The sequence below is a fragment of the Ictidomys tridecemlineatus genome, chromosome 4, assembly GCF_052094955.1.
Source record: "Ictidomys tridecemlineatus isolate mIctTri1 chromosome 4, mIctTri1.hap1, whole genome shotgun sequence".
Lineage (NCBI taxonomy): Eukaryota > Metazoa > Chordata > Mammalia > Rodentia > Sciuridae > Ictidomys > Ictidomys tridecemlineatus.
This window is the reverse complement of record NC_135480.1, coordinates 159,556,187-159,582,875: the sequence shown is the minus strand read 5'-3', so window position 1 is coordinate 159,582,875 and position 26,689 is coordinate 159,556,187. Positions and strand designations below refer to the sequence as shown.

At 39.6% G+C, this 26,689-nt stretch overlaps 1 protein-coding gene across 5 annotated transcripts in view; it reads right to left on the bottom strand.

Moving 5' to 3' along the window:
- Nucleotides 1-9,991: 9,991 nt before the first annotated feature.
- Nucleotides 9,992-26,689, bottom strand: part of Sh3gl2 (SH3 domain containing GRB2 like 2, endophilin A1) — a 200,095-nt gene continuing 183,397 nt past the window's right edge. For all 5 annotated transcript variants that reach the window (XM_078047679.1, XM_078047680.1, XM_078047682.1 and 2 more), the window contains 6 exons: nt 21,352-21,495; nt 20,315-20,448; nt 18,369-18,527; nt 15,973-16,076; nt 13,658-13,788; nt 9,992-11,579 (listed from right to left, as the gene is read on the bottom strand). In XM_078047679.1, coding sequence (XP_077903805.1) covers nt 11,380-11,579; nt 13,658-13,788; nt 15,973-16,076; nt 18,369-18,527; nt 20,315-20,448; nt 21,352-21,495 — 872 coding nt within the window. In that variant the 3' untranslated portion in view covers nt 9,992-11,379. The remainder of the gene's footprint in view (nt 11,580-13,657; nt 13,789-15,972; nt 16,077-18,368; nt 18,528-20,314; nt 20,449-21,351; nt 21,496-26,689) is intronic.

Below are 26,689 nucleotides of genomic sequence, written 5' to 3'. Positions count from 1 at the left end.
TTGCTTATATAAATTATAATTGAATAATATGGCATTCTCATTAATGCAGAAAACAAAATGACCCTCTGGTACCTAGTCTGAGGTCTTAAGACTCTATCTCCTGCTCAAAGGAAACAGGATTCCTTGAATAAATATTCAATTGTAGTTCCAGGGCAATAAATCTACCAGATGTGTCACCTTTCACCTCACCAGAAAGCAAGGAAGATATAGGTAGGAAACCTAGGGTTGTATGGAAAAACCTCAGAATTCAACTCAAATGGAGTCACACTTCACATTGGCCCAAACAGTAGCAATTTGAGTATCAGTAAGAATAACTAAAGCATATCAAATATGCTAGATCCATGAGTTCACAATGGTACTTACTGGTCACTGTTAGAGATGCTAGTGAATGAACTCTGTTTTCAAAACAGGAAAACAGAAGGAAAAAATTCCAGATTTTATGCTACTTTTTGATAGTCTGTACCACTGAGAAACAAGTAGTAGATAAAAGGAAGTTTCTTTTTATAGAAGTATTCTAGTAAATAAATGAAAAATAAATAAGTTAGGATATTACTTTGCAATTCCTGATGAAGTAATGTGTCCAAAGAGACTGCCAAATCACAGAAAAATAAATTATCAAAGATTAAATGTCACTCAATGAAAGAATTCACTAAGGGCCTGTGTTGCAAAAAACTCAAGGTCCTTCTCTAGATCTAACTTCCTAATTACTAGAAACAAAGAGGATGTCAGGAACATGCATACCACTACCACGGGGATGCAAAAGAAAACTAAAAACTGTGGGGTGCTCTGCAGTGAATGATTTCATGCCTTCATCAAATGGCAAGAAAACTATATGGAGTGAGAACAGATTGAGTCTTAAGAGACTATCAACCCTCCCACAAATAAAAGAAAGTAGGACATCCATGTTTTTCATTGACCCTGGAGTAATCCCTCAGAGTTCCCTTTTTCCCAGGATCTGAACTGAAGCAATGCTCCACTCCGATACACTGATAGTCTCCAGTCCTATCTCCTACCCTAATATTTCTCATCCTTCCCTAACATTGAGATACCAACCCTCCCCCATTCCCTTTAGTGCTCTGTATAAACTGCTTACTATCAGCCACATGAGCCCTAAGATGCTGCAACTCAGATATCACCAAGAGGTCTGGTTCTGGGAAGCTCAAGAGGCTGGGAAGGTAAAACTAGTGCTAGAAGCTGGGTCTGTAATGGTTGGCCAGTGCAGGGAGAGTAATGGAGCACATCTGAACCATAATCCCACAGGTACAGCCAGGAGACAAGCATCAGGGCATCAAATGTAAATATTAAACTTAAAAGTAAATGAAATTACAAATGGCAAAAAAACCAAGAGCCAGAAATTGGTTGGGACCTAGACTGGAGGGGAAAGAGGAAGGGAACAATTGAGAATGTTTGAGATTGAGGTGGCAGGGTGGACACTAGTTGATTTTTGCTTGTATGGCTTCTTGCTTTCACTTTGGGAGCTGCTGCTTCTCCATCCCCAAACCATAAACCTCCTATTCCACAAGGGAGAGCAATGACAATTACGGGACTACCATAGGGCCACATCCACCTAACAAGAGAGATTGAACCAAAAAACTGGCCCAATGATGAACACAGACCCAAGTGGGGCCAATCAGAGTTCTCCCATGAGATGTTTCTATTTGGAAGAAAAAGGGACTCTCTTCCTATAAGGATGAAGATTTGTACCTGTCAGCAATTATCTTTCTCGTGACATGCAAAAGATGTCTACAGCAGATGAGAATTAAGCCAACACATTAAAAAAGAGTGGAAACATGCACAGATGAGAAATTTTTTTTAAAAAAAAATTCCTAAAAATTAAATTCCAGGTGCAGCGGCACACATCTGAAATCCCAGCAGCTTGGGAGGCTAAGGCAGGAGGATTTCCAGTTCAAAACGAGCCTCAGCAATTTATCGAGGCCCTAAGCAACTCAGTGAGACCCTGTCTCTAAATAAAATATTAAAAAGGGCTGGGGATATGATTCAGTGTTTAAGCACCCCTGGGTTCAATCCCCGTAGCCCCCTGGCAATTTTTTTTTAAGAGAACAATAAGCGCCAATGGCATTTCTTAGTTCCTAGAATTGCTTTTGTTTGTTTGTTTGTGACACTGGGCTTTGAACCCAGAAGCGCTCTACCACAGAGCTACATTTCCAGTCCTGATTTTTTATTTTGATACAAAAATCTTGCTAATTTGCCTAGTCTAGCCTTAAACTTGCAATCCTCTTGCCTCAGCCTCACTAGGAGCTGGGATTATAGGTGTGTACCCACCACACCCAGCTACTTCTAGTCTGGTCCAAAAGTGAATTCTACCCTAAAGTCTACCAATTGCATTTACCAACTCATTCCTTTTTTGTTCAGTTTTGTTTTAGTGTATGTTGGTAATTGTCACTTGCAATCAAGATCTTCACTGTTGTAATGAATAGGAGATGTATGAGCTATATTCAGCCCAAAGATTCACAAGGCATGACTTTTCCTGCTTGATCAACATCCATTTATTTGGTCTCTCCAGTTTGATATCTCCCATCTTTAAAGTCTGATTGGCTCGAATCTTATGAGTTCCTGCTTCCCTTGCCTAAAGAATAAGGGAATGAATTTTTTTAATATTTATTTTTAGTTGTAATTGGACACAATATCTTTATTTCACTTATTTATTTTTATGTGGTGCTGAGGATCGAACCCAGGGTCTCGCACATGCAAGGCAAGCGTTCTACTGCTGGGCCCCAGCCCCAGCCCCAGCCCAAGGGAATGAATTTTAATAAGTCTATACTGGTTGCAGTCTACAAATAATCAAAACCATGAATTGTCACTGTTTAATATCATGTTGGCTGAAAAGAGGTGTATAAAGAGTATTTTGGAAAGTGAAATTCATTTTCCCATAGATTAAATTACCATTTTAGATATGTATCATAAAGGAGGACTTTAGAGTGGGGATTAGAAGAACTGATTCTAGCCCCAGAATCTGTGAGCCTTGTTTGGGCTTTGTTTCACTAAACCACATGGCATGCCTATACTGTGTATTCCAGTATTTTAAATACTTCACATGTATGAAATCACTGAATCCTCAACAAATGACCATAACCATTAGGAAGGTGCTATTATATCCCTTCTTTTACGATGAAGGAATCTGGGGCTCAGAGAGTCTCATTTACTCAGTATAACAGAGCTCTTGAATAGGAGTGAGAGGTTCTGTGTTTTGAATTTGAGGACTTGTGTTCCTCATCTACAAAATATGAGTTACTAGATAACTGCTGTTGTACAAGAAAAGCCTGAACTTTGGAGTCAGAAAAAATTGGTGCTATAATGCTCAGCCACGGTTTCTTCATATGTAAAATTGACACCTTTCTCTTGGGTTTGTTGCATAAATTACACGAGACAGTATATGTCAAGCATCTATGGAAATGCTCAAGAAAATCCCCTCCCCTGCCACCTCTGTGAAGCAAATGAACTATGCCCTATATATTTTTAGGCAAGATACAGGGGCATTTGCGACTTTCTTAGGACAAGGAAATATCTGCCACAAATGAAGAAAGAGAGTTGAAATTAGATGCCACCCCAGGCTTATGATTTCTACCTTGAAGAAAAATAATGTGTCCAGACAGGTATCTCTCTCCCAGAGAATACTTACCAGTGGCCAATGCAGAAGTTCAGCTGTGTGTGCAGACAGAAGCCTTTTCTATCCACAGCCCACCAAGAGAATCATGCCAGCTTGGGTCAGGACCATGAAGACGATTGAAACATCCTCTCTTCAGCAGGGGGTTAAAATCAGCAAAGTTAGCTATGGGACAGCATCTGGCCCTGGATAGAGAGTAACCCAGATGAGAGTGAGGCTTAGGATTCATCCCCCACTCATGGACCTGACATTTCCATCTCCTTGTGATTTAAAGAATTAGAATAGGAATTCTGGTATAAAGACAGCAGTGAAACAGAAATTTTCTAGTCCTCTTCCAGGATATCATACAAAACAAGATGAATGGAAATAAAATTGGTGGGGGCAATGCCATTTTGAACACAGCTAGAAAAGAGATATAATCCTCAGGCTCAAAAGGCATCTAGGGATGGTCCAAAGTAGCCAAGCAGGTGCAAAAATGTCATAGGAAGAAGTTCTGCAGGGGTAATGCTTAGTGAGCTGTCTCAGGGGCTCACAAGGTGCCAGCAAGAATATACTTCCTCTAGGTAAGCAGCTTCCCTTGATGTGACAGATAAATATCCTTGATATAACAAGAGTTGCAAAATCTGTGGAGAAGGGTAGAATTGGATTGAGGATGAGCTGCCTGCGGTAGGAGGTAGGGTATATATTGTGCATCACTTCAAAATCCTCTTGGCCCTACTTCTTACTCCTGCCAAGCTGCGGCATACACTTGCATGCAAGTTTCACTGATTTGTACAGATTCAGCTAGTGCCTTGCTCTATATTAGGGCTGCCTACTTGATTCTTGGAAACCTACTCTTGTATTCAGCCATGAGATACCCAGAAGTGTCAGGGATAGGAGCCAAAAGACAATTGTTTCCCATTTCACTCCCCAAGCAAATATTCCTCCTCAGCATTTTCCAGTGGGATCTAGTACTAGTTCCCAAAACATGACACCTCTAGAACAGCTTGGGGGACCAACCTGAGAAAGGCAGTACCAGAAATGGTCCCAGAATGCATGTACTCAGAATGGAATTTTGGAGATGATTACCCACCAATCAGGTGGCAATAAGGACACCATTTGTAGTGGTCATTGATGGACAAATAATCACAATTATCAACATTTTCCTTTGGGGGTTAGGATTAGGTACAGAGGGAAGGTGAAGTTACACATGGGACTTGAAGGGTATAGGGCAACTGTAATTATAAAGACTGTAGCACTATTTTGGTAATTGCTTTGAATATCCTGAAAAAAAAATGATGGCTACAGGTCAGCCAACCATGAGCTATAAAAGCCAGAGAACCTCTAAGGAAGCCTTTGGGAGGTCTCTACCTTCTGCAGCAAAGCAGACTCTAATAGAAATCTAAATCAGAATCTGTTGAGATAAAACTGTAAAGAAAATGGAATATGCAATTTTAATAGTATCTTACATTGAAGTCAGGGAAAGTGGAACCCAGAAAACAGCAATGGAACTGGCTAAGTGCATGAGGCCCAGAATCTTGAACTTGGGTTTTTCTGAATTATCCCACCTGACAAATTCTCCCTCTACTTCTCTAGGGAAGACCAGCCCTCCCCTTGCTTGAAGCCCCTCAGGTTCCATCCTCCTCCACCCTCAGGCTGCTGTTTTAAAATCTCAGCCCTTGCTGCCTCTCTCTGCCTCTGGGCCAATGTTGTCACAGATTAGTCACCCACAGCAGAGAGATGCAGTGTCTTCCCTGCAAGAAATAATCCACACCATGAAGAAAGAAGAGACTAATACACACCAATAGGTACGAGTTATACATGTGGGAGTGGATTTCTGGAGAGTGAACTGGGGATGGGAATTAGGAATACAAGGCTGAACTGGGAAAGATTTATTGGCAGACCTGATAAAATTGGTTTGTTAAAGGATCAAGGGCTTCAGCAGCATATGACAGGGAAAAGGGAGATCTTAAGTACTGCCTACATTTGAGGATTTTAAAACCACCAGGGGAATTTGTCAGTTTTACTTTTTTTTTTTTTTTTGCCAGCAGAGGGCAATCTAGGCTCCATGAAACTACTTACAGGAAAAATAAGAGAAAGGCGGGGAGGATATAAAATATATAATCATCAGATGACACTAAAATGTTGGTGTTTGGATACATTATGTCAGTCAATCCAGGTTTCCGCAGACTCATGAACTATCTTCCTCCGCCCAATTGCTATTTCCTACGCAACAATTTCAAATCCTTGATTTTTTGGGGGGTGGGGGCGGTATTAGGGATATCCCTAATATGAACTGAGCCACATCCCCAGCCCTATTTTAATTTTATTGGCAGGGTCTCACTGAGTTACTTAGTGCCTTGCCTTTGCTGAGGCTGGCTTTGAATTCACGATCCTCCTGCCTCAGCCTCCCGAGCCGCTGGGATTATAGGCCTGTGCCATCTTGACAGTCCTTGATGTTCTTAAACAGAAAAACCAAGAGAAGAGGCTATGTTGCTGTCAGCATCCGGAGCTGACTTGTGCATTCTGCAGTGCTTTTCACTGTCTTGTCATGGAAATCACTTGCACTACAAGGTGAGAGGAAGCTGGTTCCTTCTTTCTCCTCAATTGCCAGCCCATGTCTATTAATTGATCCTCCTCCAACATACTCACAAATCAATATTCCCAAGAATGAACCAGGGTTTCTCAGAGTGTGGCTTTGTCAGGACCTGCAAACAAACCATAGGGTGGGACAGGAGCTGTAAAACATGAGAACCCTGGCCTTACTCCTGGTGTGCTCAGGACCCAAGAATCTGCATTTTAACATGCGTCCTTCGTGATTCTGATATGCACTGAAGCATGTGACCCACTGATCTAAACAAGAAAAGCAAGAACTCTGGCAGTGGCCCCATGTGGGGCTTTTGAGACTACTATAGACAACCCTTTCTCCTGACCCCTCAGGATACAGGAAGTTAGCAGTGAGGCATCAAGGAATGGCAGGGAAGAGAGAAGATAGAGACTCCAAGTCAGCACAGACTCAGATCAGGATGCCTTTTGTCCTCAATTAAAAAAAAAATAAAAGAAAAATCACTGGAGTTCCTGAATTTGCAAAACCACTCTTGAGTAAGGGTAGAAAAGCATATATCAAATATTATTGAATCAATAAACATGAATACCTTAAAGCAAAAAATTAACAAGAAAAAGTCAGTGAGCAGTGTCCTGCTTATTTAGAACATTTGTATCTAGAGGAGTACTTCCCAAACTTGTGGGAATCTGAGTCATTTGGGAAGTAGACTGGGACTCTCCAGAGCATGTTGAAGCAGCCACCAAAGCATGCCTGAAGTGCCACCTCTCAGGTCTGCAGAATATGCCTGGATTTTCCCCACTCGTCATTCTACATAGAAAATTCTATTGTGTGTGAGAGCACAATGAACAATTATTTGGGGAAAATAATAATAGTGAATAGTGTGTCAATGTTTCCTTATCATGTTCAACACCACAGGCAGGAATTAAAAACCAGGAAACAAGAAGTTGATCTAGTAGAACAGTGATACTCCAAGTGTTGTCCAGAGATGGGCAATAACACTATGGAGCTTGGTAGAAATGTGAATTCTCAGGTTCTGGCTCCAGACTTAGGACTGGTTTCTGGAGGTGGGGCTCAGACATCTGCTTTAACAAGACCTATGATTCTGCTTATTTAGAATACTGATTCACATCAGCACTGCAGATTTTTCCTAAACCTTTCTGATGGTAAATATAATTTCCTAGGCCCCTCTGTGGGCAACTCTGATTCAGAGCATCTGGAACAAAAACCTTGAAATTCAGTTTGTACAATTAACCCCAGGTGCGACTTTTAGGAAGGTTGAGGTACTCTAGGTCCCTTCCTAATCTCTTATCTACCTGAGTTCTGATGAAGGCAGATGCTTGGATAAGAAATATACATTAGAATCACTGGTAGAGCTTTTTAAAAATAGATTCTCACGTTTTCCAAACTCCAGCGAATCCACCTTCTGTTCTAAGCAAATGGTTTTGAGAAGCTCTTTGCTTTTGCTTTTAATGTGGACAATTTCACTTGTCAAGCATTGTAGCCTTCTCTAAGTGAAAGGTCACCATCATCTACTCATTTGCACTGAGTGACATTCAAGGGCCTGAACTTTAAGTAGCTAGCACTCAATGAGCCCTTAAAAACAGCTTTGCTGGTCAATTTGACAGCTCCTTTAACCTGGAGTCAGAACAGGTCTCAACAGTGGCGCCCAGAAAAAGCTGGTATTGGCCTTGTTGTATTGCATGTCTTCTCTCCCAGCCACCACCCAGAGTTCTTAGCGCAGCTGTCACGCCTCTTTCTTCATCTTAAAGTCTGTCCTTCCACTCCATCCACAGAAGATGAAGGGCAGTGGGCATGTTAAGCAGTTGTTAACCTGGCTGGTGAAACAATGGATTTTAAAATGTGTCCACATGGTTTCATCCAGTATGTTAGATGCTATCCTGGAAGTAACAGCCTGAAAAAACACCGATTTCCTAAGCAATATATGCAGTGATGTTCCAGGTTATATACCACATATACATAGTCCCACAGAAGTTTCCATTTCTGGTCATATTCTTATTGTGTACTTATTTACAAAGAAGATAAATTGAGTGTGGGAGGGAGGACTATGTTTCCAGAGTTTTCTCTTTAAGACCTATTAAACCTATTTGAAAAATAGAGAGACAATTGTCCCACTGAACTTGTTTACCATTTTAGGTTCAGTTTAATTCAGTTCCACTTCCATTTCTGAAAGTTTGTTCTGTGATTACTTTGAAGGGCAAGTATTTTGGAGAAGTTTAACTTCCACTGATAGTCCACAGAGTTGTCTATTCTTTTCTATATTTATGATTTCATTACAAACTATTTACTACATAGTTAAATAAAAATAAGAAATTCAAACAGTTATGAATCTGCTAAGTGTATTAGTATAAATCTCCAGAAGACTCCCTGAAAAAAAAGGTTTTTTGGATCCTGGAATCTATGGTCAGGGCACTTTTATTTCAATTCATATTGACTCATAATGATATTACTCTATTTCGTCAGGTTTTGATGTTCGTTATCCTTTAGGTCACAAAAATAACATTAGACAGATACAGCTGATATGACTATATCACATTAAAGATAATGGAATGCTTTATTGGTTCAAATATGATTGAATGTCTCTTTCTGGATTCACTATTCTGTATAGACTATGCTTCTACTGTTGCATTAACAGTATACTACCTTAATTACTAAAACTTTATGATGTTTTAGATTTATATAGGGTAAGTCCTCCAAGTTTGTCCTTCAAGAAAAAATATCCCTTTGCTTTTACATGTAAATTTTATAAGGCTTGAAACTGAATACAAAGAAACAAACATTCTTAGATTTTGGTTGAGACCACATTGAATATTTCAACAGGTAAATTTGGAGAAATATCTTACCTTTACTGAACCGACTTTTCCAATCCAGAAACACAGAATACCTCTTCACTATTTTTCCTAAAACATATTCCATAATTTCATATGCAGAGATCTTGCTAGATTTCTATCTATAGGTTTGACCTTTTGATGCTTCTGTAAATTTTTTTAATTGAAATTTTCATCCTATACAGAGTAATCCTATAAAAATCATTTATTAACATTTTATCTTGAGATCCTTCTGGATTTCTACATTCACAACAATGTCATTAGTAGTTTTTTAAAACTGAATTAATCTTTAATAATCTAGAACTCATGTAGCTTCCGAAAACATTGTTTTTGTTAGGTTAGTTCACATATGTAAGTTATTAAAACTCTTCATATTAGTTTCAAAAATCTGGATTACTAGTCTGAGCATAAAATAATTTAAAGGGTGCCTAATATACAAAGAGCATGTTTATTTTCTTGGAAGCTTTGGAAATACCTATTCTGTGTGCAACTTCCCCTGTTGCCACCTGCCCAGTGCTGCTACACACAACACAACAAGAGAAAAAGAATGCTGGATTTTTTAATTTAATTTAATTTATTTTATAATGCTGGACTTTGACCCAATTGTTTTTCAATATATATTTGTTTCTCTTCATGTATGAGAGGAAATAAAAAGACTGGTTGATGTGATATATTTCATTTGCCCTTTGTTGTATTATTATCTTGCTGTTGCCACTGGTGCATCTTATGGGATCTTGAGACCTCCCCTCTTCACTTGTCTCATCTCTCAAGTTCTTCTCCTTCCTGGAGTTAATGGAAGTTACCAATGTCCAGCTGGCTTCTTGCTGCCGGAACCTTCCTACTTACAGTGAGATAGAAAGGTGGCTGGAGTCAGGTCTGGGTGCAACAGGAGATAAAGGAGACTGAAGTGAGTCCTCTTCTACCCACTGTCAGACCCTCAAAATGGACACAAAATGAAGAAGCAGAGCCTCTGTGTTTGTTTTCAGCAATATTTATTGGAAACAGCAATGCTTCCCGGGTGAGAGTTTATACGTTAAGCAGTAAGTAAGATTTGCCTTTCACTCCACATGATCCACTACTGCAGGTGGCACATCGGAAGCAACACATTAAATCTCTGAAATAGTCTGTACAGCTAGATAAATAGAACTCTGGATACCTAACAGGACTTTCATGACTGATATAGGGGGGAAAAAAACAACACTGGTAAGTTTACACACAGCACTGTACACACCAGATGGAGATGGGATAGAAGGGACAGATGTAGATGTGATGACTGAATTGGGAGAGGTTTTGCATATGCAGTCACAAACCTTAAACCGCTAAGCACAAAAATCATTTTATTTGGTCCTCATTGAGGGCAAATTCACACAAATGATGTTCAAGGAACACAAGGTAAAAGTGGAAAGGAAAGACATTTACTGTTTCTTGGTCTATGAAGTTGTGGGAAATGGTTACTAGTATTTTTCTCCTTGTATCTCTGTGCCTAAAGAATTTATGTGATGAAACATATATTTCATGAATAAAACTGAAGGGAAGATAACTGTTCCCCCTTCCCTGTACCCTCCAGATATGGTCTAACTATGTACATGGCTTCTGTACAGCAAGAAATTTGAGCTTGAAAACCAGACCTTTTCCCAATTCCTCATAATGGAGAACTTCATCTTTTCAGCCCTTTCTACAATATGCCGATTGCTGTCTCACTTCAAAATAAATGAGTATCTCTCTCCCCTGGCCCACTGGATTTAATAACAGGGAGTAAAGAAAACAGGCTGTATCTCAGAAATAGGCATCAATGGGGAGAAAAAGGTGACTGTTTCCAGAGGAATGCTATGAGCCCACCATTAATACTTTTCTACTGCTGGCATCAGGAAACTTATTCATTCAGACCAGAAGACAATTTGCTGGTGAGGGAGGCTTTTTTGACAATTCCATGCCTCACATATTTAGGAAGGGACAAAGTGAAAAAGAAAGAACTTTCTCCTCTTTGAATGAAGAAGTTGAGGCCTGAATGGCCCCTAGGTGATAGACAATATCTTCAGTAGGATGTTTTTTTGTGATGTGGCTCATAGTCATATTCTAAGAAACCACAGCCTCCTGAGAACTGGGTAAACAGTAGTTCTGTGACTACTAGCTAGTCTCAGATGGTGTTTAAAAGCATATGCCATGCCCACTAGGCTTGGAAGATACCATCCGTCACCAAGGCTCCTGTGGGAGCACACAAGTCAACCCAAAATACTTGTGGGGCATGATGACTTGGTCCACTGCGGCCTGCACTCAAGATGTGTTGTAAAGCAGCATTATCAAAGCAGTGGTTAAACTTAACTATCTGGGTCAAGAAAAGGTGAGCCAGCCAGCATAACTTTCTAATGGGGCAGGGAAACCAGAATTTCTACATAATTGATGGGGAAGAAGCCTGACTGGCCATGAAGCATCCCCTCATACCAGTTCTCATCAATTTGGTTGGTGAGTGTGATGATGTCACCCTCTTTAAAACCCAATTCCCCTTCATTTTCAGGTTCAAAGTCATACAGAGCTCGGCAGCAGGGCTGATCCATTGGGACACCTGGGAGTAGGAACAGGAGAGAAGAACACAAAGGATATTTAACTTGCAGTATCTACTGCCTGCTACATCCAACTGGCTTCTTGTTCCCCTTCTTCCTTCCCATATACCTCTCCCTGCCAATGCTCCCTCTTGCTACTAGACTCCAGCATCGCTCTAGGGCCATCTTGACCCTAACAGTTTTCAGACGCTTACTTCAATCTTTGGAAGTTGTTGGATATTCCTGTTTCTATTCTCAATATGAAAAAATGGCCACATCTATTCTTGTGATACATACAGCAGCATTCATTAAGGTTTGCCTTCTCGACAATACCCAGAGATGGGAGACCCTATGACTTGGGAAGCTTATAATGAGATCTAGGTTAGTAACACAGCATGGCCAGAATCCTGTTATATTAGCACTTTAAAATCCCTGCACATTCAAAATAGGACAATTAACTCCATGTACAATGCTTTGCATCCTCAGAATAACAGTTAAGTTATCATTCGTCAAAAAAAAAAAAAAAAAACCTCACCTCTGGAAAACTGCTGTATTGTAATGAAAGCACAATAATAAAATACACTGGGTTCAAGTTCTTACTCTGTGTGACCTTGCACAAGGTCACCCTTGGTTTCATTTTTTTCCAAATTGTAATTAATAATAGAATTTACTTCATATGATTATGTCTACTAAATGAGATGATGTTAAAAGAAATATAATTCATTCTTGGTAAAATGTTGAAGCTCAGAGCTATGATGGTAGATAAAAATAATGTATTTCACTTTAAGTAAAATAATAAGGGTTGGAATCATATCTTAAAATATATCTCTCTGGGGCTGGGGATATAGGTCAGTTGGCAGAGTGCTTGCTTCACATGCACAATGCCCTGGCACCACACACACAGTGTGTATATGTCTGTATGTGTGTGTGTGTATACACGAAATAACCAAATATTTTAATATAGCCCACATATACTTATGAATATGGACCCAAGTACATATAGCTCCCATACAAACTAGCTGTCTTGGCAGAGAAACAAGGTAATTAATATTTTATTTAGAGAAAGCCCCAAATTCAAATGAAAAGCAAAATATACTACTGGTTTCTGGATAGAAGCACTGTTACAGATAATTTATATGAATAGTCCTGGTAGCCAGAAGCCACTGCTGTTGACACAGGGAACTCAGCTCAGAGTTGCAGAGGTGAAAGCAAGGACAGAGCTGAGATTCATCTGCGGGTTTCTGTCTCCTTTCCTTTTCAGCTCCCTAAGAACATCTATCCAAAGTTTTCTCCTAAAGAACATCAAGCAATGAAGATTCATAGAAAATAGGATAAAGCTGCATATATCGAAAATTCTGTATCTAGTAAAAGACAGTTCCCATGTTTTAACCAAGCCGTGTCATGGAGTTAGCAATGCTTCAAGCACAGAATTTGTCTGTCCTATGGATAGGGGGTGGAGAGTGATCGTGATAACTGAGAGAATGTGTTACTGGGTGTGCATCAATATTACTTGGAGAAAACAAAACTTAGCTTTCGTAAGACCAACCTCAGTTACCACCCCACCACGAACTGGTAGAGGGTGGGAGTAGAAAAAAAAAACCTAGCAGGTGTTGAGGTTCAAAATACATCCATCTGCAAATATATTGAACCATATGTTCCTGTGACTCAAGAAATGCAGCTCCACACGTTCCTGGAGCTGCTGTCGCTGGGTGATGTGGGGTATATGTGGGTGCACACTGCCCAGGGGCTTCATTTTCATGTGTTGGATGCACAGGAGGGAAAAGGCAGGGAAAAAAGAAGACATGCCCAGCACCTTCCTGTGGTACTTGACCACCACAAAACGAGGCCCACAATCAAATGTGTCTCCTAGGAAGTCTGTGTGTACTGCTGAGTAAGAGAAAAGGGTCATGCAAAGGAAGTTTTGCAGAAAAGTGGTGGAGGAAAAGAAAAGGAAAAAAGATTCCTTTAACAGTTTCTACCCAGCAAGCCACTCCATGAGACTTGTGTTACCGTACATTTCTCATGCAGATTGAAATCCTGGAAAAATATTAGCCATGTGTCCAAAGCCTAGGTAGTGAGGTCAGTGATGTGTGCTCCTTACCTGCAGGCTTAGGAGTGCCCGTGTGGGAGAGGCCTCCATTGGGCTGCGTGCTGTCTCCAGTTGAAAACTCCAGGCTCATTCGAGGTTTAGGCTGATATTCTCTTCTAGGCTGAGATGAAGCTTGTCTTATTCTGCACAGAAGAGAGAGAGGAGAGGAAAAAAAAAAAGGCTGGGTTGATTCAGGAGCAAAAACAGAAAGCAACAAAATCAAGAAGATGTTGGGCCACTTGCCAGTCTACTATGACAGAATGTGGAAAATCAAAGGAGCCGTAGTTTCCTTCTGTGTGTGCACCTGTGCTCTTGGTGATGTCCTCCTTCAGTGTTATCCTCACTGTCTTTATTCATCTATCAGTCCCTCACTTCCTCCCTCCTTTATTCAGTGATTTATTTCACTATGCACTGTGTGAAGTGCCAGGAACAGAGAGGTGATTAGGATACAATTCTTGCCCTCAAGCAATTTATGTTCTGTAGGGAACAGCACAACAGATTATCAAATTATAATAGTGCTGTCAAGGAGAGATCTACAAAGTGCTGTGGAATTTGGGGTGAGACTGGGGGTAGGGAGCAGTCCTCCTCACCTGGGAAAGGTAGAGAAGTTTCAGGAAAGATGCAAAAGATCCCTAGGAGTTATTTCCAAAAGAACACTATGGAAGAAAGCTACTCTAGAACAAGAGCAGGTTTAAAGGGAAGGAAGAAGGAAATACTGAGAGGAGTGAGCAGTCTAAGATAGTGGGGGAAAGGGAATAAGGGAAAGCAGGAGAAAAATGGAAAGGTATGGCTGATAACACATTCTGCATACCACTAAGTATTTTCCACAGCTTTAGATACTCGATAAGCAAAGAACACCAGAGATATGCAAGCATGGAAGGGGCTAAGGGTATGGTCACTGTAGAATGATACTGACTTTCAACATATTTCAGAGGAAAGAAAGGAAACTGGTCCCTTTATGTTCAACAGGTATCACAAAGGCACATACTTCTTTACTAGTCTGACATGTATAGTTTTAACTCTTTCTAGAGGCTTCAGCGATACATACATTCCCACAAGGCACAGTGTACCAAAGGAAGCTGCATGATCAAAGCACCAAAGAAGATACTGAGGAGAGGAAGAGCCTAGCCAGATGCCAACAAGTGACATTTCCAACAGTGCAGCACAATACCAATGGTGTATTTACTGTGCACTAAGCCATCTATCTGTTCAGCTATGTGAGTCTAATCTGGCCATAATCTGAGAGTAAAGGCTGCTGGATGATCTTTTAAGGTATATATATATATATATATATATATATATTTTTTTTAAGCAAGATTATCCTGCTTCATCTGGCTAAGTAAAATAACACATGTATATAGTTGCCAGCCTACAATGGTTTGACTCAATAATTTTTTGATTTTTGAAGGTGCCAAAAGGATGCAGGTGGAATAGAAACCACACTTCAAATTTTGATCTTTTCTGGGTTAGCAACATGCAATACAATATTTTCTCACAATGCTGAGGGCAGGAGTCGGGGGAGGGGAGCCACAAATCCCAGTGAGCTATATAATCACAAATATAAACAATCCCTATTCTAAAGTGCACTGTGCGTTAAGCTATGTTGTTCCATAACTTAGGTATATTAAATGCTTTTTATACTTTGGGTTTATTGACTATCATCCCAATGTAAGTCAGATAAGCAGCATCTATAGGATAGTGTAGAGTCACTGCATGTAGCTCTGCAGGCTGTGTCCCCAAATCCAGAAAGCCCATTTGCACAGAGAACTACTATACGTCTCTTTGAAGTGTATCTATGGAAGTAGAACAGGTATATGAAAATGGCTTTCTCTGTTAGTGAGAGAGGACTTTATTATTCTGTTAGGACTTTATTATCATTCAAAGAAACCTGATATGAAAAGATGCAGGTATTCAAATAGGTTGTACTTGCCAGTGAGCCCCAGATCCACCACTGAGTGTGGCCATGGGCTCCCTAAACCTCAGTTTGATCAACTGTTACTTAGACTACAAGGATGTTTTTAGAATAATTATATGCATTAAGTCTCTTGCTGAACATCTGCTCACAAACTGCATCCATCATCATCAACAGTATCCAGGTGTCCATCTGTGACAGTCAGTATAGAATCCAACCTATCATAAACCCAAGCCTAAATCCAAAAGAACAAAGTAAAATGAAGCACAGACAATTAATCCACAAGATGTCTATGTAGGATCAACAAAAATTTTGGCAAAAGTTTTGTCTCCAAATGTATTCTATTATTTCGGTTTCTTTACATCATTTTATATCAAGGAAATGTGAATGAGAAATGCAAGGAAGTGTTACCCACCTTTCCTCCAGTCTGACTGTGACCTGCTGCAGGATCTGCACTGCCTGCTTGTGGTACTCCAGCTGGGCTTGCACAAGCGCAGAGAGCTGGCTCACCTGTTCAATCTTCAGATAGAGGGGAAATCATGCCTCAGTTACCAGGTTACTGTCCTGAAGCTCCTACTACTTACTGCCCCACACATATGACTGTGCCTGGCAATGCTGATGACTGTGTGGCAGGCCGGGCTAAGACAGATGTTCTGCAGGCTCCAAATTCCTTACAGATAAGAAAGCATCCTTGTTCTCAGAACCACATATATCAGTACCAGGAAGAGCAGCATAAGTAAGAAACCCTGTGAAGATGACATCACTCTATTAAACAGTCTGATGTCTAGTTACCACCTTCTGATGATGATGTGGCTTCCTTTATTGATTTCTTAAAGGAAAAAGATCCACTGACTAAAGGACTCTTTGTTCCCTATACTTTTTATGCTAAGTTAATATCAGTGTTGTAATAAAAATGTGAATATTGACTGCTCACATAGGCACCATGGAGGTAATATAGTCTGATGGAAAACCTTTGATCCTCTCAGAGCTTCATTTGTAGTGCAAAGGGGTTTGATTATGTGACATCTTGAGTTCTTTCTAGCTCTAATATTCTTAGCATCCTTAGTTATTCTTTTTTTAAAAAATATATTTTTAGAGAGAGAGGGGGGGAGGGAGGGAGGGAGGGAGGGAGAGAGAATTTTTTAATATTTATTTATTTTAGTTTTCGGCAGACACAACATCTTTGTTTGTATGTGGTGCTGAGGATCGAACCCGGGCTGCACGCATGCCAGGCGAGCGCGCTACAGCTTGAACCACATCCCCAGCCCCTTAGTTATTCTTCATTTTGAATCTCCTGTTGTGTTCTGACATGAGCAGTAGCCTCCTAGTGAACAGAGGTGATGTTACCCTGAATTTGAGGTATAGGGAAAGATCCCTGAGATTCAGGTTTCCTATGTTATTCCTCCTGAGTATTTAGGTGGACAAAAGTTATTTCACATGAACACAAACCTATACCACTTCCGGATGGTGAAAAAGACCAGATTTGTTCAATATGCCTTCCCTGCCACAGGAGGAAGGCAGTTAAGTGATGTAATGGTTAATTTTAGGTGTCAACTCAACTAGATTAAAGGAGACCCAGATAGCAAGCAAAGCACTATTTCTGGGTATATTTGTCAAGGTATTTCCAGAAGAGATTAGCATTTGAATCAGCAGAATGTGTAAGGAAGATGTGCCCTTATCCGATGTGGACAGGCACCATCAACTTGGCTAAGGGTCCAAACAGAGTAACACTGCATAAGAAAGGAAAATATTTACTAGCTCCTGAAACTAGGCATCTGTTCCTGCCCTTGGACATCAGAGCTCCCAGTTCTTCAGCCTTCAGACTTGGTTTCCAAGACTTGCACCACTAGCTCTCCACCTCTGTCTGGTTCTGGGACTCTACCCTCAGACTGAGAATTACACATTAACTCCACTGGTTCTCACAACTTCAGGCTTGACTGAGCCATGTTACTACTGGCTTCCCTGGTTCTCCAGCTTTTGGATGGCATATTGTGGGACTTCTGAGACTATAATTTCATGTGCAATTTCCCTGATAAATTCCCTCTTCTGTATCTTTACCTATATCCTATTGGTTTTATTTCTCTGGAGACCCTAACCTAAGTAATAAATACATAATATCTATGAACATTTTGGCAAAAGTTGCTGAGCAGCTTATAGGGTAGGAGGTGGAGATGAACAAGGACAGGAAAGCTGGTATAACAGGTCTTATTGCACAAGTGAAATGAGGAAGGAGGATCTTTCGTTGTAATTTCAAAGCTAAAAGAATTTAACAGAATGTCTATAGCAATAAACAATAATTTAGCACCCTGGGTATGCTTTTAAACCATCTCATCTATATCCCAAGTGTAATACCTATACTACAATCATCATTCTCAATAAAAATTACCTTTTCAAAGACAATGTCAACTTTACTTCAAAATGCAGAATGTCTTAATCTATGTTAGATGCTCAATTCTAAATGTATTTCATAATCTCAAATCAATATACTTTGTATTAACAAAGTATTTTTTCAAATATTGGACTTATTCATGAATCATTACCAACATTCTTTTTCTCTTTGCACTACTAGTAATGTTTTAAGATTCCTCATCAGGAAAAAAAAATCTAGGTAAATCAAACTATAACAGTGCAGGAAAATACTACTTCTCTGTATACTTTATCACTTAAAATTATTTAAAAGAAATAAGCATCTATGTGTTCTCACCACATAGTATAATCCAATCTTAACATTTTTAATATCAGGCTCTTTAACACATTAATCTACAGCCTCAATGATAGGATTTAATTAAAAACCACAGAAGAGTCACTTACATCCATCTCCAAAAGATTGAACATGCTTGACTCAGCAATTTCTTTAGACTCATCAAATTTCTCCAGAGCTTGACGGAGCTCTTCATCTGGAATCTTGCCTTGTCGTTTCTTCTTATAATCAAAGTCCAGGCGTCGACCTTCCAACTTCTTTAAATGATGCTGAAAAAGTCAAGGGCATGAATATTCTATGAAAGGACTTACAGAAAAGGTCCACTTGCAGCTCACTTATACGTCATGCCTATCAGCCTCCAAAATAAGACAGGCTACATTTCAAAATGGCACACTGCCAGAGAAACAAAAAAAAAAATACACATTAAGGAGGCAAATATTTCCAAATGTGGAGAAATATCTTCAAAACTAATTAAGAATGAGAAAGACGTTGTGGGAAATGACATTGTCCTTTATTTTCTGCCTTTGCCAGGCCAAAGTCAAGCTGGACTTTGCCTTTCCCTCACAATGATAAGGGAATATGTGTGCATATCCTACACATACTAAAAGGATATACTCAGCCCACAAGTCTCCATCTTCAAGAGAAACTGTATCTCAGGAAAAGGCAGGGCAAAAACACTTTCCCTGAAATAATGTGCAAAGGAATGGAATTCTTGATTTTGTAATCATTCAGTCTGTTAGAATCACCTAAATTGTTCATCAATAAAATAAATAATTCCTAATCACCTAAATCAAAACATCGAGGGCTGGGCCTGGGAATCTCTATCTTAACCTTGTTCCAGTTGATTGTGGCAGGTTTTGGGGATGTCCTGATTTAGCCTAAGCCTCCTCCTGACAGGTGATACAACTCAATCAGAAAGCCTCACACGGAAGGATTTCATCTAATGCTCCACAATGAGCTTCAATTCTTCCTTGTACTACCCCGAGTCAGGCTGCCCAGCCTCTGCCCAGCACCATTAGTGGCCAGGTGGGCAAGTTGCTTTCCAAAGTCAAAAGGTACTTTCCCCACCCTGAGAGCTGCAGTCTTCTATTACTAATGACTGGAAGAAAATGCTAGACTTTCCCTTTTTTCTGGATATGTCTGCAGTGGAAGGAAAAAAAAAAGAAAACAGAGCTTGGAGTGACAAAGAACTGAGAAAAAAAGAAGGATGAAAAATATCCTTCCCTCCCACTTCATATCCTGCCCCCAGTCCATGGCTGATCCAAACTAAATGATATCTGTTCCTCTGTTTTTAAAACATCTGAACTTTCAGCCAGCTGTGGGGTAGAGCATGGTATCAGTTACAGTTTGGATGCAGAGTGCCAGTCCACCATTTACTGGGTGACCCTGAATGAGTAGGGCTGAAGGAGACTTACACTAGAACAGGGAGAACCAGAGAACCCGAGTTCAAGCTATTGAAGTCCACTTGACAGTCAACAAAATTTAAGCTACATCTGGTTCAACAAATATTAATTGTTCAGTTTTAGGTTCAGTGATTGAATGAGCAAACATCATATATCCAGTCAGAGACAAAGCCCATTGAATTTATTAGAAATAGCTCAATGGTTCTGTAAGTTTCAGAAAGAGGATTATTGGCTACTCCTGATCAATCCCAATCATATTTTTTATAAAAATTTTAAAAAATACATTTAAAAGTGAAAGAATATTTACTTAAACTAACATATAGTCCAACTACATTTGGGGAGTGACATCAGTCTGGCAAATCATTCCAACTGATAAAATTATGTTTTCTCAGGTTGAGTCCATTATGCTTCCAGAGGGAAAAATGTTTGAAAAAACGAATGTGGAAATTGAACATAAAGAAGTCACATGTAATACACAAGAGTGGCACATCACAACAGTAGGCAGAAAGGTATTACACTTCTAATTTCTCTTGTCTTGCCCTGTTGTTTTGAATTTCATGTGCCCAGTTCTGTCAACATAAATATTAACTTCAAAAATGTTTTCTAAAGGAAATGAGCATCTGGACAACTTCTACAGGACTAGTTGCACATACCTGAATTTCCCTTAAATCTTTGTCATGAAGATTCTGAAGGGGGTCAATGAAGTTCTGCTTCACTTCCATGTCCAAAGAGTCTTTCACTTCTGAAAGTTCCCGCATGGCCTCCCCTACGTCACCAAGTGCTGGACCTGGAAGGAGAGAAGGAAATTCTTCTAACTCAAAGAACAAAGATGAGCTACACTTGCAAAAATAGGGCATTCACAGATGAAAATTCAGGATTACACATCCTAAAGATGACGAAGACCAGAAGGAATGTGTAATGTCTTTTCCACTTAGGATGTTCATTTTGAGAACCAGACTCAAAGCCCCATGCTAATGGGGAATAACCCTTATCATCAAGAATGTAACATTTTACTTTACTTTTAAAAAGTAATTTGTGAGGCTCTCTGCCCTCTGCTGGAAGTACCAGCTCTTGTTGATAGAGGACCAGTTTCAGACCAATGTATTTAGAAGAAGCAAATTCTAGGAATGAAAAGCAGGTTCAATCAGGAAGAACAATCATCATGTCAAGAAGGACATGTCCCACATCACAAGGGGGTGAAGGAAGACAAGAGGTGTTTAGTGTCATCGCTGAGTACTGGAGAATGTGGGTAGTGAAGGAATAAACCCTGTCTCACTTGGAGAAGTGGGATTAGGTACATATACAAAGGAGCTAAGATCTAAGAGAAAGCCTAAATGGCAAGATGTTGCTTTGTGCTGTGACTGTTTCCTCTATCTCAATTCTCAGTTCCTCCCAGACACACCAAATAGAAAGTACAGAGGCACCTGGGTATGTCAACCAAAGGAAAATATTCAATTCTAGAAGTCTGTTGTAAGCACTGGATCCAATCATAGAAAAGAAAAACAAACTAACCAAAAAAAGACAAATCACCTTTAAAAAAAAGGTGAAAATTTAAAAAAAATTGTTTCATATATGTAAGATCTAAAACAAAAAATAGCTTGACTAACTGCCTACAGAGTTTCTTACCAGCAATACAGCCCCCAGGGCTAACCAGAGTAAGTACACTGTGAAAAAGCATGGCACTCCTTACCAAAGTTGCAATCATCTCCAAGCTCCCTTCCAAACTTGAGCATGGCCTCTGCAAGTAGCGCCTCTGCCTGAGGATATCCTGGCCCCTTCTCCTGGCCACGGATTTTTGACATGGTGTTGATCATGCTGAGCTTAGCTCTGGATGCTGAAGGCAAAGAGAGAACAGGCTTTTGAAGTCAGCAATGTGGCACAGTGGAAACAGGGACAGATGAGGAAGCAGACCTCAGACCAGCCTATAATCGGCTTAATGATCAAAAACCGTACCTTTATCCTTCATGGTTTGGGCTTTACTTGAAATATGTGGGTGTTGATGTATAGATAGACATAGATGTACATATGGATAGAGACATAGATAAATAGAGATAGAAAGATATCAATATAACATATATATGCAAATAAATATAGACTGTGTTGATATATAATCGCTAAGCTCTCTCTTTTCCCTTAAAGTCCTATGAGGAATTATAAAGAAAAGGCAAAGCTATTCTCAAAGAAGCAATAGTAGAGGCTCAGATCCTATCCCCATCTGTCCCTGTCCCCTCTTCATTCTGGTGGCTCCAGCTGAGAGTCTGTGGCACTTGGTGGCTCCACAGAGACCATTTTGGAAAATCCTGAATTATGTGATGATCTCTAACTTTATTCCAGTTTTATATCTCAATTCTAGGAGTCTATGGAATAAAGTCCAAAATCAATGGTAAATTATTGAAGGGTGAGCCTTTATGCCGTGTTTCAATGACATCATCTATAAAATAGAAGTATGTTCAAAATAGTCTCTTAATTAAGATTATGACCATAAACAGATTCATGAAGAAGAAACATAGTGTGCTCACTAAGAATTAATTACTTCTTTTGCACATAGTTACATCTGAAAATTAGTTTAATGCCTCAAAGATAGCATTTCAATTATTTATTTGGCTTTTATTTTTATAAAAGAAGATGCCTGGAAAGCAGCTTCAATCTTAGTAGAAGAAATGGCTTTATTACCAAGATATTAAAGCTATGGTTTAATTTATTCTAGAATGCCTGGGTTCCTTAGGCTCATTGTTAGAGCTTGGATTGCACATTAACCCAGGATTGTGCCTAAGATCCCAGTTGCAGGGAAACCCCTGTCAGAACCACATCTAAAGGTACTTCTGGCATTCAGTGGCTGATCTAGTTCAAATAGACTCTTATTTAAACTCTGGGCCTCAATGATACAAACTGGAGATAAGAGAGTTATCAGGGGAGGATTTCCCAACCCTGCCCAGGGACGTTATAATGAGTGAGATAATTAAGGCCACAGCTGTCACAGTTTATAAGGACCTGAGGGTAAAGTCTATTTTAAAAGTAATTAGTGTGACATGTACATACTAAGTGCCATGATGGGGGACTTCTATGAGTTATAGGAACATGGCACTGTCCAACTTGTGGGGTGGGACACTGCAAAGGATTCTGAAAACAACAACTCACTGAGCATAGAACCATAGAGAGTACAGGCTGACCAACGACACACGCAAAGCTGGAGGTGACTGTAAAAATGTAAAATTCACCTTTTATTTACCTCCACTTTCCAAAGAAAAGTGTATCAGATATGTTGAATTTTTAAAATTAAAACAGTCTCATAATCACCCGTTTACTAGAGGAAACTGTCATTAAAGTGGAATTGCAGAGCTGTTTCTGTAATCAGCCCCGGCTGAGACCCAGGAAAATCACAATCCCTGCCCTCACGGTGTTCACTGAACACTGAGGAGTTGGGCAGACAGGCAGTAGTCTGATAGGATAGATATTATACTGGCTGATACACACAAGGGGATGGGGAAAATGAAGAAGTAGTAACATCCGTACAAATAAAAGAAAGAAGCCAACACCTGATAATAAGGCACACAGAATGAACACATGGAACAGAGACCAAAGACAGAGTAGTAAAACCACCCCTGGTGGGTAAGGTAAGCCTTCAAATCCTGTTTTGAACATTTTACATTCCACAGATATATTCTGTTTATGAAAGCTGGGTATTGGTTAGTGTTATACCTTCTTCTGTTAAAAACTGTCTTTGGTAAGCAATTTTAAACAGTTTAATATATTGTAGCTGATTTTAAAATTCCTCATTTTGACTGTTGCTGAATTATGAATAGCCCTGTTCTCTTACTAATTACTTAAAAACATCTTTGATACATTCCACATCTTTACAACAAGGAAGAATAAAGCCATATTTTATTATTTTATCTATTTATTCAAATGATCTAAAAAAAACTATTAGCCCACATTTGAAGAGGTTGGCTTTTAAGTTCATTCACAAACTCATTAAATTTTTATTAAGAACCTTGGTTTGGTAAAAACTCTCTGTTCTTGAAAAATAACATCAGATCTTGAAATTACCATATATATATATATATATATATATATATATATAAATGTTAACAATCATTTCAAATGATTTTCTAAAGGAAGCTGAGTATGAGCCTGGAAAATACAAATATAAGACATTAAAATTCCTGTAATGGGACCTCAGCCTGGATTGTTTGTCCAAGTTGTATTGTGACCCTGGAGACCTAAATCCCTTTTCTCCAAAGGGGCCTGACTATTCTCCAAAATAACTTCCCCTGCTTCATCACTTGGTTTTCTTACAAATGGTTATATTCTCTCTGAATATGCCAAACCTTTACTTTCCCACCATCACTATCTTAGTTCATTTGGGTTTACTGAAAAAGTGGTTTCCTATCCTAATAGCAATCTCTCCCCTGGGCCATGAGAGTAGGACCCTGGCATATTGGTCTGTGTATCTCCCAGTTAGGGTCAACACAAAGCTGTGCACACTGGAGATGTTCAACACATCTGCTGAAGGCATGAAGAAATGAATGAGAAGACCATCCTAGAAAAGACAGAGCAGAGTAGTGGTTTGCATAAATGGACCGCTCACGTGCTGACCACTCCCTGAAGCACAACAATGGGAATTAGAACCTTGTTTCTTTGGTTGACAAATAAAAGGTACGGCAATTCAACAGATTTTTTTTTTTTAAAGAAAACCCCTGACCCTGTGAGCTAGGATTCTGTGGCAGTCACTATGTGCACTGTAGGACTCACCAATTGATGTGTTCAGAGTGTGGGTAGTATCCCTCAATGTCCATATATTAAGGGCTTGGTCCCCAGGCTGGCATTATGTGGAGGTGTTGGAACTTTGGGAGGGGGGTCTAGTGGAAGATTCTTGGTCACTGGGAGTGTATGTGTACATGTCTCCTGCTCTGACTTGAGAGGTAACCATTTCTTTCTACACATGCTCCCAAGATGATGTGCTCTAATCTACTGCCCTCACCAGAGACCACACCAGCATGAGCAACAGAATTTTTCTTAGAAAACAATGAAACAATACCTCCAAATTTCTTAGAGAAAATAAGGAAAATTATACTAGTCTATATTGGAATTATCAATGACAAATAAAGGTCAAACAGTGACATTTTCAAACACACAAAAGGAAGGTCACAAATTTTTCCCCTTCCCAGACTAATGGAAGAGTTCCACTAAAATGAAATTATAAATCATGAAAAGGGATAGGTATGAGACCTAGGAAATAAACAGGAACCCAATGTAAAGAAGCAGACAGAGGGAATCCCAACATGACTGCAAAGGGAGATAAAGACAGTCCTAGAGCAGGTGCGGTGGCACATGGCTGTAATCCCAGGCATTCAGGAGTCTGAGGCAGGAGGATCACAAGATCAAAGCCAGCCTCAGCAACGGTGAGGCACTAAGCAACTCAGTGAGACTGTGTTTCTAAATAAAATACAAAATGGGGTTGGGGATGTGGCTGAGTGATTGAGTTCAATCCCCAGTACACCCATCCCCACAGGGGGAAAAAAAAAAAGATTAAGAAAAAGATAGTCCCAATATTTCAGGCACCACAGGCAACTAGACCAACATAACCAAATGTGTGCAGCCCTGAGAGCCATGAGCTGCGAAGGTGCAACAATCTCTGTGGATCCACAGGCTTAATTCTGAAGTTTTCTTTGCTCCTATGCTCCCACTGGGATCATCATGCTGCAGTTGCCTGCCGTCATACCATGATTTATAATGTCCCCTTTACTGGGTTCCTCTTCTTCCCTGTTCCCCTCACAGGGTTTGCTGAAATCACCTTGAAAACCAGTACTTGTGCTAAATCCTTGTCTTGTGGCTTGCTTCTGAGGAACTCAAACTAAGGGAGTAGTCAATCCAGAGTACAGCATCAGATGTTTCAAAGATGATGAACACCTGATGGGTTTCACCATATTTTGTGAGGAAATTCATATGTGAGGCACAGCTTGGGAAAGAATCAGTGAAAGGTACACAAAATGTTCTGAAAATTTAAAAATAAGACAAAGATTAGCTCCATGAAAACCAAAAAAATACATGAGAAAGAAAATACTATTATATTATTCTACATGCCTCAGCTTTGTATAAAGTTTATAAGGACAAAAAAATTAAATACTGATGTAACAAAAATTATGCTACAAACATACCAGAAAAATGAGAGAACAGAGGTATGTGAAAAATAGGGAGGTAGGAAAAAAACAAGTGATTCCAATCTTCCAAATTGGGAATCAAATGGAAAACATCTAAAACTGGAAAACTAAGCAGGAGCAACATAAATATATTGTTTTAGGATTGGAAACAAACAAACAAACAAGCAAAAAAAACCCAAACAAACAAAGAAATGGCCAAAAGAGCCTTCAAACTGTTGCTTTGTGAAACAGAAATGGAGAAGGGCTGTAATCCTGGGGGGACTACTATGTTTTATAAAATGTTTGTAAACTACTTGCTTTTTAATGTTTGTGTATTACTTCTATTCTAAAGAACTAAATTTAAAATATTTCCATATATTTTTCCCATAGGGAAAAAGGATGTTTAAAACAAGTCCTCAGTTAAAGAGGGTTGGGGGGATAGTTGTCAGAACTAAGCTAAAAAAAAGAAAAAAAGAAAGAAAAGTCAAGTCTCAGCTGGCCATGATAGCACACACCTGTAATCCCAGCCAACTGGGAGGCTGAGGCAGGAAGATTCCAACTTTGAGGCCAGCCTTGCAACTCAGTAAGATACTCTCTCAAAATAAAAAATAAAAAGGGCTAGTGATGCAGCTCAGTGGTCCATGAGTGTCCCTGGGTACTGACAGATAGTTGAATTGATAGACAGTCAGACAGACAAATGAAACAAATCCTCATCTAGTGATTGAAGTAGATAAACAGTGTTCTGCCTTGTGGCCACTGCCCCAACCTCAGGGACCTTTCAATCAAAAGGTTTGATGAAAACATATACTCACTGGTATAAAGACAATTGTCTGGGAAGAGAAAAGTTAATAAGGATTGACAGGTAGAATCTTATCAGGAAGCACCATC